General features: G+C 38.1%; 1 protein-coding gene across 2 annotated transcripts in view; it reads left to right on the top strand.

Moving 5' to 3' along the window:
* Positions 1–13,603, top strand: part of LOC125231409 (runt-related transcription factor 3) — a 50,712-nt gene that overhangs the window by 22,479 nt on the left and 14,630 nt on the right. For both annotated transcript variants that reach the window (XM_048136856.1, XM_048136855.1), the window contains exon 2: positions 4,963–5,076. In XM_048136856.1, coding sequence (XP_047992813.1) covers positions 4,963–5,076 — 114 coding nt within the window. The remainder of the gene's footprint in view (positions 1–4,962; positions 5,077–13,603) is intronic.

The following is a 13,603-nucleotide window of genomic DNA, read 5'->3' as shown; positions in this document are numbered from 1 at the left end:
TTAGTGTATATTAACGATTTGCCCAAAATAACATCACACACTTGCATAATGTTCGCGGATGACGTGTCCCTCTTGTTCAAAAGTCCGAAAAATCATAATTTCCATAGCGATATCAAGAAAACTTTAACAGACATTTCGAATTGGTTAAATGAACACAGTTTGGAGCTAAATATGAAAAAAACAAAATTAATACAGTTTCATCCATATCAAAAAGATCCCTTAGACTTGTCGGAAATGATAAACGAACTTGGCATCGAAGAGGTCAACTCCTTTAAACTATTAGGATTAAATATAGACACAAATTTAAATTGGAAAACGCACATTGAAGAAGTTAGAAATAAATTATCACGTTTTATATTTGCATTGAGTGTATTGAAAAGAAACACAAACGTAGAATGTGCACTTTCGGCATATTATGCTTATGCTTATGCATGGTTACGGTACGGAGTAATCTTATGGGGGAATAGCACAGACGCCGAAGACCTATTTATAGCTCAAAAAAAATGCGTTCGCGTGATAGCTAACACCCGTCAACCAGAAAGCTGTCGACCACTTTTTGTAGACCTCAAGCTTCTTACCTTACCGTGTATATACATATTGGAGGTCGGACTATTTGTGAGAAAACACATAACTGACTTTCAGTTTGTTAAAAGCGCGCGTAGAAATAATCTTCTAGTTCTTCCAGAACCTAAATTAGCTTTATATAAAAACGGACCTTATTACCAATCAATAAAAATATATAATAATATCCCCGAATCTATCAAACAAGCCCAAACATTCAATATATTTAGAAATCAACTTAAATCGTGGTTAATTAGTAAAACATTTTATTCTTACCAGGAATTTATGACACATGAAACTTAATTGATGAACATACAATATTTATAGGTACCTTTTATGACATCTTTCAATTCTTATCTTGTAATGTAATGTAATTTAATGATAATAAATAATAATAATAATGTAATTTGATGATAATTTGATTTCTATGTAATGTAATGTATTTTTTTGTTTTTATTTAAGTTAGTGTATATATATAATTATGTTGCTATGCCCTCTCAGGGTTCATGTTGAGACTATATTATACTTAGCCTAAGATCATTATGTGTACACATGAATTGCAATAAAGCATTGAAATTGAAACTTTTGAACCATAAGTTTAAAAAATATGAAAAAAATCACAAAAGTAGAACATTATAAAAACTTTCTAGGAAAATTGTTTTGAACTTGATAGGTTCAGCAGTTTTTGAGAAAAGTACGGAAAACTACGGAACCCTACACTGAGCGTGGCCCGACACGCTCTTGGCCGGTTTTTAACTTAAATATTTAAGTTTTCATTATTGGATACAAAGTTTACCCTTTGCACCTGAACACTACATTAAAGCACTTTTTGATCTTAGATTTCTGAACTCAAACAGAAACCATTTCACCGACTTGAATCAATTTCAGTAGAACAGTCGGAAGTAAACATGTGACACACAACGCATGTCGTCGTTTAAGTATGCCCGTTTAATGCATAATTCCCGCATATCATGAATCCATAATGATGATCAGCGAACAGACAGCGGTCCGCAAACAAGTGTGAACGGCTCCTCGCGTTAATAAACTCCGATAGCCGCAACAACCCTGCAGCTTCCATTTTTAACGAGCCCACCGCCGGGCCCGCAGAAAGTAGCCTACACATGAAATCACGTATGAATGAGGCTTTTTTCAGTTTTTTCGCGTGTAGCCCGCCACCGCCGGTTCAGGCCCCATTAAAGCTTACATGTCACTCTCCCGCCACCCCACGGGGGGACGGGAAAAATCACAAAATCGGTATTGGCTGCATCCCGCAGCGAGCGGCCGGCAAAGCGCTACAATACAGCTTTGACGGACGGTCATTTAATATTAACTGTGGTTTTTCCGCAGATGGAAATGTTTTTTTTATTGCCGGCGTAACGTTGTGATGAAGTGGTCGGGCCGTTGTTTGTGACGCGTTCTGATGTGCTGCGGATGAGTTACTCTTTTATCCACTCCGAATGAGATTGTTTCACTTGAGTCTTTTTTTGTTCGACATGTTTTTATAAAAGGCACTTGGGCGTTTTATCGATATGTTGTCATGTAAACTAATTTCATTAGCCATCTGTTCGTAAATTAAGGATGGATTTTGTTTCAATTTCTTTTTCAGCGAAACCAATTTCGTGATAAATTGAAAAGGGAAATATTTTTCGCTGACAATTATTTTTGTAGCCGTCGTAGATAGAGCTGCATGTATCCGGGTAAATTTCATCGGACACACAAATTGAAAACAAACCGGCAATAAATTTTTAACTTTTCGAACAAGTGATCAAAATCGAACTACAAAAAGTGGCGCCGGGAAAGAGTGGCGACCACAGATTGAATTTATGGACGCTCCGAATGAGTTAAAAGTTTGCATTTAAATTTTAACTTGTTTGTAACTATTCATAACTTGTTTTTAAAACCTATTTATTATGGACGAAATGGTTATTTTGTACACAAACTATTGAAATAGTTTTTGTTCCTTGCGACGGCCTAAACCAACTAACATTTTCAACTTATACGTATCTTAACATTATTAAAACGTTAATCCTGTGTGAGTAGCTATGAGAGCAGTTTGGATCACATTTATCTTATTTATTTATCACTGCTACAAAAATGCTTGACTTCAAGTGAGACGCCCGTGTTCACGGGTTATGAATTTCACTTTTGTTCCGTGAATGTCATAGAAACTGACTATGATTGGTTCAATTGTGGTGTAGGCGATAGACTACTTGTCACTGTATGCATAATGACACATTTCGTTTTTTTCCAACCCCTTCGTTGCTAAAAGTGGCACTGGAAGTTTTATGTTCTCTGATAGGCAGAGAATACAGGCGAAGGCGAATTGTTTTTGGGAATACGGGGGTCAGTTTATGTATTAGGCATGTAAGTATGTTAATGTATGTTAGACACTTTAACAAGGCTCAATATTGCTGTCAGCGTAACTAATTATCAAAGAGGATGGAGTATTATGGAGAGTTACTGTCAAAGTAAAATGTGTCATCACAGTGCATAGACTGCCATCTCTCGACACAAGCTTAAAACTTTTGAACCTCAGTTTTGACAATTTGGCCCATATTGTTATCTTGATATGTGTTAAAATGTCAAACATTAATATTAGCGCCATCTAGCCGAGCGTGCCCCGAAGGTGTAACGCTATCTAGGCCAGTGTACCTTTTTCTCTAGGGCTTTGAGGTAGGTACGTTTTTTTCTTAGACTTTTTATCCGTCTATACGGAGTATATGTCTACATATGTCTTTGCTAAGTATAGAATTTTTGCTACACAATATAGAATTTAGCTATACAATCACATTGCAATCACAGTGTACACTGTCTGCATTTATTCTAACCATGTCATTGTGATCCACTTTGTGCAGTTGACTAGTTTGAAACTGTTCACCGCGACTTTGTTCTAGTCGCGCCATTTTGTTTCTAAACTTCAGTCACGTATACGAGTATTTATAAACAGTATGTACAAATTTCTGCTTTTTCGTTTTAAAAGGCATACAATTTATCGAGTTAGGCCCTCGGGCCGATTTTTGAGTCTCATGCGTTTGAATTCAGAAAATTGTCACTGAAAATAATAAGCTAGTCACCGTTTTCAACCGGTATTTTAGTGATAAAATCCCGTTTGCGAGATTCAAAAATCACCCTCCCTACCCTTCTAAATAGTGCAGCACCTTTACTATTGAGGGTATTTCACTAATTTCTAGGAAACGTGAAACGCGTATCAATCGTCAAAAACATTGTCTAAGTTTTATCATAACCAAAGAGGATCGAGTGTTATAGAGAGTTACTGTCGAAGTAAAATGTGTAATCACAGTGCATAGACTGACATCTCTTAACACAGGTTTAAAACTTTTGAACCTCAGTTTTGACAATTTGGCCGATATTCTTAGTTTGATATGTTTTAAAATGTCAAATTTTAATATTAGCGCCATCTAGCTGAGCGTACCCCAAAGGCAATGCCATCTAGGCCACCGTACCTTTTTCTGTATGGTACTGAGGTACGTTTTTTTCTTAGACTTTATGTCTATACAGAGTTATATATGTCTTTGATCATAACTAAGTATTGCTATAAATTTCGCGGTGTTGACTCATAATATTCTGTGATGTAAAACGGGACTTAAATTAGCATATACTCGTAATTATGTTTGTTTTTTGAGGACAGCTTTGACCTCGTGATCTCATCACAGATAAGGAAATAGCAGTGGTAGTTCAATACCATGACAAATTGTTGAAGTAGAGTTACCTGTTTCACTACAATGAAGACTCTTTCATCCATATATTAATATGTACTATACTAATATTAGGTATAAATGGGAAAGTGAGTGTGTCTGTTTGTTTGTCCGTGTTTCACGGCAAAACGGAGCGACGAATTGACGTGATTTTTTAAGTGGAGATATTTGAAGGGATGGAGAGTGACATAGGCTACTTTTTGTCTCTTTCTATCCCTTCACTTCCTTAAAATGGGGGAAGGAAGTTTGTATGGAGCCTTCCGAATTTAACACGAGCGAAGCCGCTGGCAAAAGCTAGTAATTTATAAGTGTGTTTGTGTATCTATGCGATAATTAGCCGGCGATAACCACGATACAAAATTTAAATTAAAAAAAAAACCGACATAGTGGACCGATTTTTATCAAATGTGGCCAAGAATACTTCCGACTAATTCAGCTTTCAAACAAAAAAAAAACGAAATCTAAATATGTAGGTTCATCCCTCCCTTCGTAAGCTACGACGCCACAGACAGACATTATAGACCGACAGGCACGTCAAACTTATAACACCGCGTCGTTTTTGCGTCGGGGGTTAAAAACGGAGTATTTACGTACTTTTTACAGAATAGTCCGATTTTGATAATTCTTTTTTTACCTTGGCATAGTACAAATACCTATATTCATAGACTTTCTCGCATTGTTCCAGGCAAATCGTTTACGCTGACGATAACGATATCGACGACGCCGCCGCAAGTCACCACCTACAACAAGGCCATAAAGGTGACGGTGGACGGGCCTCGGGAACCTCGCTCCAAAACCAGTTAGTATAATCATATTACAATACAATACAATACAATACAAATACTCTTTATTGCACACCTCAATACAGGAAACAATAATATAGTAAGTATACACAACAACAAGAGGTAAAACAAGAGGCGGTCCCAGACAACCTAGGTAGTGGAGAATAATAAATTTAACTAGTAGGTGTACTAAATGTAGACTTAGAGGAAATCTAGCACAGAACTATACTACGCAAAACAATATACTACACATAAAAATAAAATACAATACATAAACATACAAATACATATATGTATATAACAAATTACACATGTATTAAGCCTGACATCCTCTTAGACGGAATCGAGACGCGTCGAATCGAGCCCTCATACATTTGAACGCGATTCGACGCGTCACTAATGGACGCAGTTTCATAAGAAATGCAGAAGGCGACTTCTACTCGGCGAGCCTAGTGGACTCCAGGCTTTAAGAACTGACGCGGAAACGAGTTGTCTGTATCTACGAAATCACACCTCGGTCGATCAATCCCGTGAAAATATTAACATATATGCTAGCCAAAATATTTAAAAATTAAATCTGTGACAAGAATCCGTCCAAGCTTAGATTAGCCCATTCACGAATCTATTTGGAACTATGTCTGAAGTATTGTCTGAAGCATCCATACTAATATTATAAATGGGAAAGTGTGTATGTCTGTTTGTTTGCCCGTCTTTCACGGCAAAATGGAGCGACGAATTGAAGTGATTTTTTAAGTGGAGATAGTTGAAGGGATGAAGAGTGACATAGCCTGATTTTTGTCTCTTTTTAACCAGCCACTTCCCCAAAATGGGGGTGGAAGTTTGTATGGAGCATTGCGCAATTTTCGAATTTAACGTGAGCGGAGCCGCGGGCAAAAGTTAGTATACTTATATGTATAGATTGTATAGTCTGTGCACTGACAGGAACAAATGTCGGGTCCAAATCACACCTCGGCCGATCAATCCCGTGGAAGAAATTAAAATAATTGCGCGCCACGGGATAGTGCGGGCCGAAAGGGTCGGTAGCGTCAGAGAAGGAAGGGTTAATGAGCTATGGTTTAATTTTAAGCAAACAGGGTGGCTAGCCGAATGACACAATCGCTCACGAAACGCTCACGAAACGAAGCGCTTGTAGATATCTATCTCTATCGCGCTTGCGTATTGGCGCGACAGAGCCAGCGGCGTATCGCTTTCGTTTGGCGTCGGAGAAATGCCATTCGGCTACGGGGCCAGGGATTCATATTATATGTTTCTTTGTATTTCTGGTGCCTGAAAATTTCATGTAAATTGTTCAAGGTTTTTTTTTATTAAGTATCACTTTAGATAAACCTTAACCCCTGGAACGCCGTCGTCAAAAAATTGCCATTGTTGAATTAATAGCCTTCAGTTTCTTAATTACAGTTTAAATAGGCTAGTTTCCTATACTTAAAATAAAATATTTTATGCAGTGCACCACATAATTAGAAGAAAAATATGGACAGTAGTTATGTTTAAACATAATTTCTAATAAGTAGTCAAAGAGAAAGATATAAAATAAATGAATGCACCGTAACGTCACTCCTCAGTATTTCATAGTAATTCCATATTACCAAATAAATCGTTTTGACAGTTCTTAAAAAGAAGCTGATTTGAAGTAGGCAACTAGGCTATTGTTTGGGACAGATCTGTAACAAGGTGTTTGAGGGGTTAATGCACAGATTTTTTTTTTTTATTTATACTTTCTTGCATATATTACATAAACAAGAAAAAAATTACAGAATGAAATTCGAAAAAGAACCAATTTATATTTTCAAATTCATATATTGGATGATGGATTTGTCTTTTTTTTAAAGACAAAGTTTAATTACTGTCAAGACTTCATTCTAATTTTTAAACATCTCCAGCTGCAGATGTTTAAAAATAACATAATAATTACGTTATTAATTAATTAAATTACAGTAAAATTACATAATAATTAATTATTATATATGATACTGAAGCTGCCGCTTTCATATTAACAAAATAAACAATATTCTATGACGAATATTCTTCAGCCAAAACATTCAGGAGCCTATAAAATGTTGTGTTGTACATATACTAATTTGTCTTATAGGATAAATTATGCGAACATCCAAACAGGCTTTATTTTATTTCTAAATTCCCATGAAATACATTTTAAAAGACATATCTGCTATCCGTACCCGCTAGACGAATGTGAGGGCACAAAGGAGGCTGATGTAATGAATCGGTTGTTTAATTAATTAGTCAAGAAAGGGTTTGGGGGGGGTTCCCCCTCATGCATGTGCCCTGCATATTGATTTATTATGCTGCCTATGCGGAGGCGATAAATAATTAAATTCTAGAAAGTTCAGACTTGTGTTTACATGGTCGGAGTTATAAATGGATCGAGATATTCGCGATTGATTGTGTGTTGGGGATGTTAATGCGTGCGAGTATGTAGGTTTACTCGTATCTATCTTTGTAGATCTCAGAGAAACGATGTGGGTGCTATAAATTGATGATTCTTGTTGTTGAAATATGGTTCGTGTTTTCTTATTTAAGTTAAAAGCATTAAATGCTAATTGATTACAGATAGGTCTTTCGGTGAGTAATAAAAAGTGGATCAACTTTTTTTTTTTTTACCCGTACAATTATTACCTCTTAATTGAACCTCGTGTTCTTTATTGGTCATGCTTGTGGACTGTGTTGATATACTTCCAGTTTTGAAACTGGACTCGACTTTTGCCACATTTGTGCAAATTGTGCATAATGAATCGATTTAACAGGTTTCTAGATCAAAAAGACCCTTTCAAAAACCTGTCTTTCTAATTTTTGATCTTCCTCCAAAAAATCTTTATCTATTGTCAGAGTCCCTTTTATTTTTACAGCCGGGTGGGCCAGTTTACAGCTCCGCTCAGTAGTTGCCTACAATTTAATAATCGTGTGTATTAACGATGTTTTTCTTAAAGCGGCCATTGCTGCTATTTTCGATGCGCGGGCGCAGACCACCCGCGGGCGGCGCTACTGGCTACGCTTTGTTTACTTTCGTCATTTGTTTGTTTTTTGTTTCGTTTGTGTATTGTTTTTGTTAAACGGTTCTGGAGTTTGATGAGTTCGTTATTCTAGGGGGTATATGGGAATGGGAAATTTGTCTATCTTAATGTGAAAGTTAATTGACACAGAAAATAATATACAACGTGTTTTTGACTCCTTTCTATTGCTTTGCCTGTAGTAGGTTTAAGTTGCATTTCTTCCCGATCTTAGATACTTTTATTTTTTTACAATTTTCTCTATCTATTCACATTATACATGAATATTTTTTTCAATAACATTGATTACATTTTCACTCAACTCCCTTGAATATTTAAAACTACTACGCTTCCAGTACATGAAGTACTAATAAACTATTCCACTATACCAAGAAAATAATTAGCATCCCTTTCCAATACATATTAGAGCACAAAGCAGCGGACCGAGGCTAACTAGTGGAAATGCTTGCTATTATAAATCTAACTAGACTGGACGGCGCCCCTCCGTGTAATCCTTTAATCAGGTTCGCAGTAGCCCTTGCCTGCACCCTATCCATACATATCACTTTCACAACCTCTTATCTAACCATCCTAAACCATTGAAAAACCAGCTGTATCTACAAAGAAAGATGATCACAGGTTTAAAATCGTTGAGCGAGAATGTACGCGCTTCAGAGATCACGGCGGATTTTTCCCTCCCATTTGTGTCCCCCCTTTTTGGTCCCTCGAACGGTGCAAATGACAGTTTCTAATTCCAACTTGCCATGAAAGTGTGTAATTGTTGGCCCGTTGATTTATACACTTGAAGCGCGGGAAACGGCATGTGTGCTGTGTGTGTGTGCAGACGAGTGTACGTGTGTGCGCGCATTTGTCAAATTTAATGCGATGTTCGAAGTGTAGGTAGGTATTGCATTGGACTGTTTTTTTGTACGGTGTGAACAAAGACTGTTGTGGAGTGACGGTTTAATTTTTTTTGGTTTCCTCTTACTGAACACCCTCGAAAATTCATAAATAGTTAATCGTTAAACAAGAATTTGGTAAAATTAAAATGTTTGTAACATATTCGACGGGGAAACGTTTTTGTCGTGTGAATATTTTGTACAAGAGTCTCAATTTTCATTCAAGTCTTGAATTCAAATTATATGTTTCAAAATGACCGCACTTCAAAAAGGCTTTACTACCGTGACGCATTCATTTAAACACATGAAACATAATATTTTGTCCTGTTTTCAATAGGTTCAATATCTACTCATATGTTATTATATTCACAAAAGAAAACTGTTTATACTCATGTACAAACGCATTTCGCAGCTTAAAACGTCAACCCTTCCGCTGCGATTTGATTACGTCGTGTAGACAATGCGGGCTTGTCGCGTGAATTATGCGCGAATTTCGCGACCGGCACCTGCAGGGGCGCGGACTATTAGCTCCCTATTGATAGGTACAATGTCAATGATGCATACGTGTAGGTACACATGTTTAAATACCTATACATATAAAATATTTGTAAACTATGACATGAGTTTGTTTCTGGGTGTTAGCAAATGTTTGGATATAGTATTTATTTTATGCAACAGGCGCTTAAAGGAGGTCAAAAAAGACGAGTGGCGTGGGTAACAATTTAAGGCGAAGCCGAAAATTGTTAAGAAAGACATCACGAGTTGACTCAGTTAAACGCCGTTGCATACAATACTTTTTCTACGACCATGCACTTAGTTTTTAATAGTTTTCTAGAATAACTTTCGTGAAATTAACACTGTTTCCTGTATTTTGACGCAAAGGTTTGCACTGTTAGCGCAGCTGCCCAAAACCATCCCGCGCACGCGCGCAGTATCGTTATGACAATGCGTTGCTATGGTTACAAAGCCAAACAATATGTTTTTAATTTTTTCGTTACTGCGCGCATACGCGGAAAGCCGGCGGTCGCTGACTTTGGGGAATAGACTTTTATGTAGGGTTTTAAAGATCTATGCATGACCAGGCCCCGTAGCCGAATGGCATTTCTCCGACGCCAAACGAAAGCGATACGCCGCTGGCTCTGTCGCGCCAATACGCAAGCGCGATAGAGATAGATATCTACTAGCGCTTCGTTTCGTGAGCGTTTCGTGAGCGATTGTGCCATTCGGCTAGCCACCCAGGGGTCTTATAAATGACGAATAACAAACGTAGAAAAGAATTTTTTTATGTGTAAGTAGTTTACTCATCGTTAAAGCAAATAGACAGTGTGATTATATAAAATCGTTTTGGTGTCATAATGAAACCAGCAGACCAGTGCGAAATCGCCATTTTATATTTATACAATACATACGTAGTTTTCACTCCTCTGAATTCTTCTATGTACCAACTAATTTTTGATTCATGGTTCGTTATTCAACTTATTATGAAGAAAAGTATAAACACACAATATCATACCCGCAAAACCCCGCTGGATGGTCAAAAAAGTTTTAAAATAAAATACCTCAACCCAGGCATTCCTGCGCGATTGAAGGGTTAACCGCGCCGGGTAGGTACGCACATGATTAGCGATGTCGATCGGCCCAATGCGTGTTTACACCGAACATTGACATACTACACATAGACACCGCGGCTCTTGAAATTACTTCATTAAACATTATTACATGTCCAACGAGTACAAATTACAATCGTTACAATAAAAATATAACTGGCTCATAAAAGAAAAAAATAAAATTTTACAACCCGGGCTGCCCTGTACACGGAACATTGACAATTGACATAGGTACTGCCTAATTGACACCGTGGCCGAATGCGTGTTTATACGAGAATTATACTAGCTAGAGATACTGTGGTCTTTATTATTCTTCATTATATGTTGTACGAGTAATTAGGTACCTATTACCTTTGGTCACTATTCCAAAATGACGGAAGCATCGACCGTGACCGTGACGTGAAAAATAGAATAAATGCGGGATGGATGAAATGGCGACAGGGTGCGTAGCCGAATGGCACAAATGCTCACGAAATGCTCACGAAACGAAACGCTAGTAGATATCTATCCCTATCGCTCTTGCGTATTGGCGCGACAGAGCCCGACTAACTTTCGTTTTCGTTTGGCGTCGGAGAAATGCCATTCGGCTACGGGGCCAGGCCCCGTAGCCGAATGGCATTTCTCCGACGCCAAACGAAAGCGATACGCCGCTGGCTCTGTCGCGCCAATACGCAAGCGCGATAGAGATAGATATCTACTAGCGCTTCGTTTCGTGAGCGTTTCGTGAGCGATTGTGCCATTCGGCTAGCCACCCTGGTCTCAGGGACAACATGCGATCGACGGATGCCCCTTAAACTTAAGGGGAAAATCTACAAGACGATTGTGAGGCCTGTTGTATTGTATGGATCTGAAAACTGAGCGAAAAAGGTGGAGGATGAAAGGAGAGTGCACGTAGCGGAAATGAGAATGTTGAGACGGATGTGTGGAGTGTGGAGTGACCAGAATGGATTGGATCAGGAATGAGTATATTAGGGGAAGTTTGAAAGTTGCGCCTATAACGAAAAAGATGAGGAGTGGCAGGTTGGCGTGGTACGGTCATGTAATGAGGAGGGATGAGTGTTATATAGGCAAAAAAATGTTGGAGATGAATGTTGATGAATGGAGAGGGAGGGGTAAACCCAAACAACGATGGATGGATTGTGAGAAAGAGGATATGAAAAAGAAAGATGTGAGTGTTGAGATGACGAAAGATAGAGGAAAATGGAAGAGGAAGACGTGTTGTACCGACCCCACATAACGTGGGATAAGGGTAGGAGGAAGAAGAAGAATCGTTACAAGAAATAATTGACTAGCTCATAAAAGAAAAATCGAAATTCTACAATCCGGGCCTCCCTACGCGACTATAGGGTTAACCGTAGGCACGACGTGATTAGCGATGTCGAGCGGCCGATGCGTGTTTACACGGAGCATTGACACGACACAAGGTATGTGACACGACACATATAGATCCATTCACCGTGACGCGCGAATAAGGGTTTTCTGAATAGTTTTTTTCACCACGCGGCGATATCGAGGCGCCAGGTCTTTCTGAGAGCAAACTTTTCTACGCCACATTTTATAAAATCTATCTAACAAAAAAAGGTCGATTTAATTATGATTGGTGAAAGTTTGCCCTCGGGTTGGAAGATGGCAGTTGCTTTCGTAATAGTATTTTTTCTACTTCCGAACTGTTATTCGTCATTTACAGTGTCGTGCATAGATCGTTAAAACCCTACATAAAAGATACCTGCCCCCGCCCGGCGCCCCGCGCACCCACGCATACGATATAGCTCTTAAAGCATTGTTATTAGGAAGCCTTTAATGGATATAGCGTGGGTGCGCGGGTCGCCGGGGGTTGCGGCGGCGCGGGGGAGTGCAAGCGACAGGGTGAGTGCAGGATCATTACAGAGGACAAGTCAAAATACAGGAAGCAATGCGAATTTCACGAGTTATTCTAGAAAACTATTAAAAAGTAAGTGCATGGTCGTAGAAAAAGTATTGTATGCAACGGTGTTTAACTGAATCAAAAAATACTCGTGGCGTCTTAATATTGTTACCCACGCCACTCGTCTTTTTTGACCTCTTTTAAACGCCTGTTGCATAAAATACTATTATACAATCGTGATAATATAGAGCTTTTCAGTCGAGTACCGTGTTTAGGCCACGAAGGTTGCAGTGGCCTAATAGTACGGTACGAGAGTGAAAAACTTGATTATATCACTATTGTATACAATATTTTTTTCTGTGAGTCATCATCTTCATCATCAATAGACGAACAATATCATTATTCAAGTTAAAGTTATCGTTGATAGCGTCGTACCGTTGTATCAACATCGAATTTCCTGACAACCAAGCATTTGTGATAACTGTCTCTAATTGGCCGATAAAGTGATATTAAAGATAAAAAAAAATGTATTTCAGATGCAGACAAATTTTCCAGGTATCGCAAATTAGCATAGAATTTGTATGAAGTTCTATTTTTGAAATTATTATAGTTGACTTACAGTGAACTGTAATGAAATAAATAGTTATAGTTATCAAGTGTCAAAGACTATCCAACACTGAAAAGTTAGCACTTATAGTTTATTCAGTGGCGTCCTAATTGACAGATTAAAGTCGACGAGTAGAAATAAAATATTGTCTACGCCAAATTCTTTACAAAAGCATTAGTAATTCAGGCTCTCACTAGCTGACAGTTCTAGCAAAAAGTGGCACCGCGGTGGCAGGCTGAAATATACCAATAGATCAATTACTTACTTACTAATATTGTCTTCGGTTACCGCGATAGTTACTCATGAAATAAAACTATGGAAACGGATTAAATCGCGTATAATGAATTTAAAATACATCCCGACGTTTCGAACTCTTTACAGCGTTCGTGGTCAACGGGTGACTGAGGAAAAATTACAATGTGCAAAAGCTACCCACATAGAAGAAATATTAACGAACCATGACCACAAATAATATAGATTTCTAAGGCAGGTTCACACACTATTAATAAAGCTAGTTATGCAATATTCAAAAAATTTACCG

Source organism: Leguminivora glycinivorella, chromosome 11, assembly GCF_023078275.1.
Source record: "Leguminivora glycinivorella isolate SPB_JAAS2020 chromosome 11, LegGlyc_1.1, whole genome shotgun sequence".
Classification (NCBI taxonomy): domain Eukaryota; kingdom Metazoa; phylum Arthropoda; class Insecta; order Lepidoptera; family Tortricidae; genus Leguminivora; species Leguminivora glycinivorella.
The sequence above is the reverse complement of the archived record's forward strand: the minus strand, read 5'-3'. Positions and strand labels throughout refer to the sequence as shown.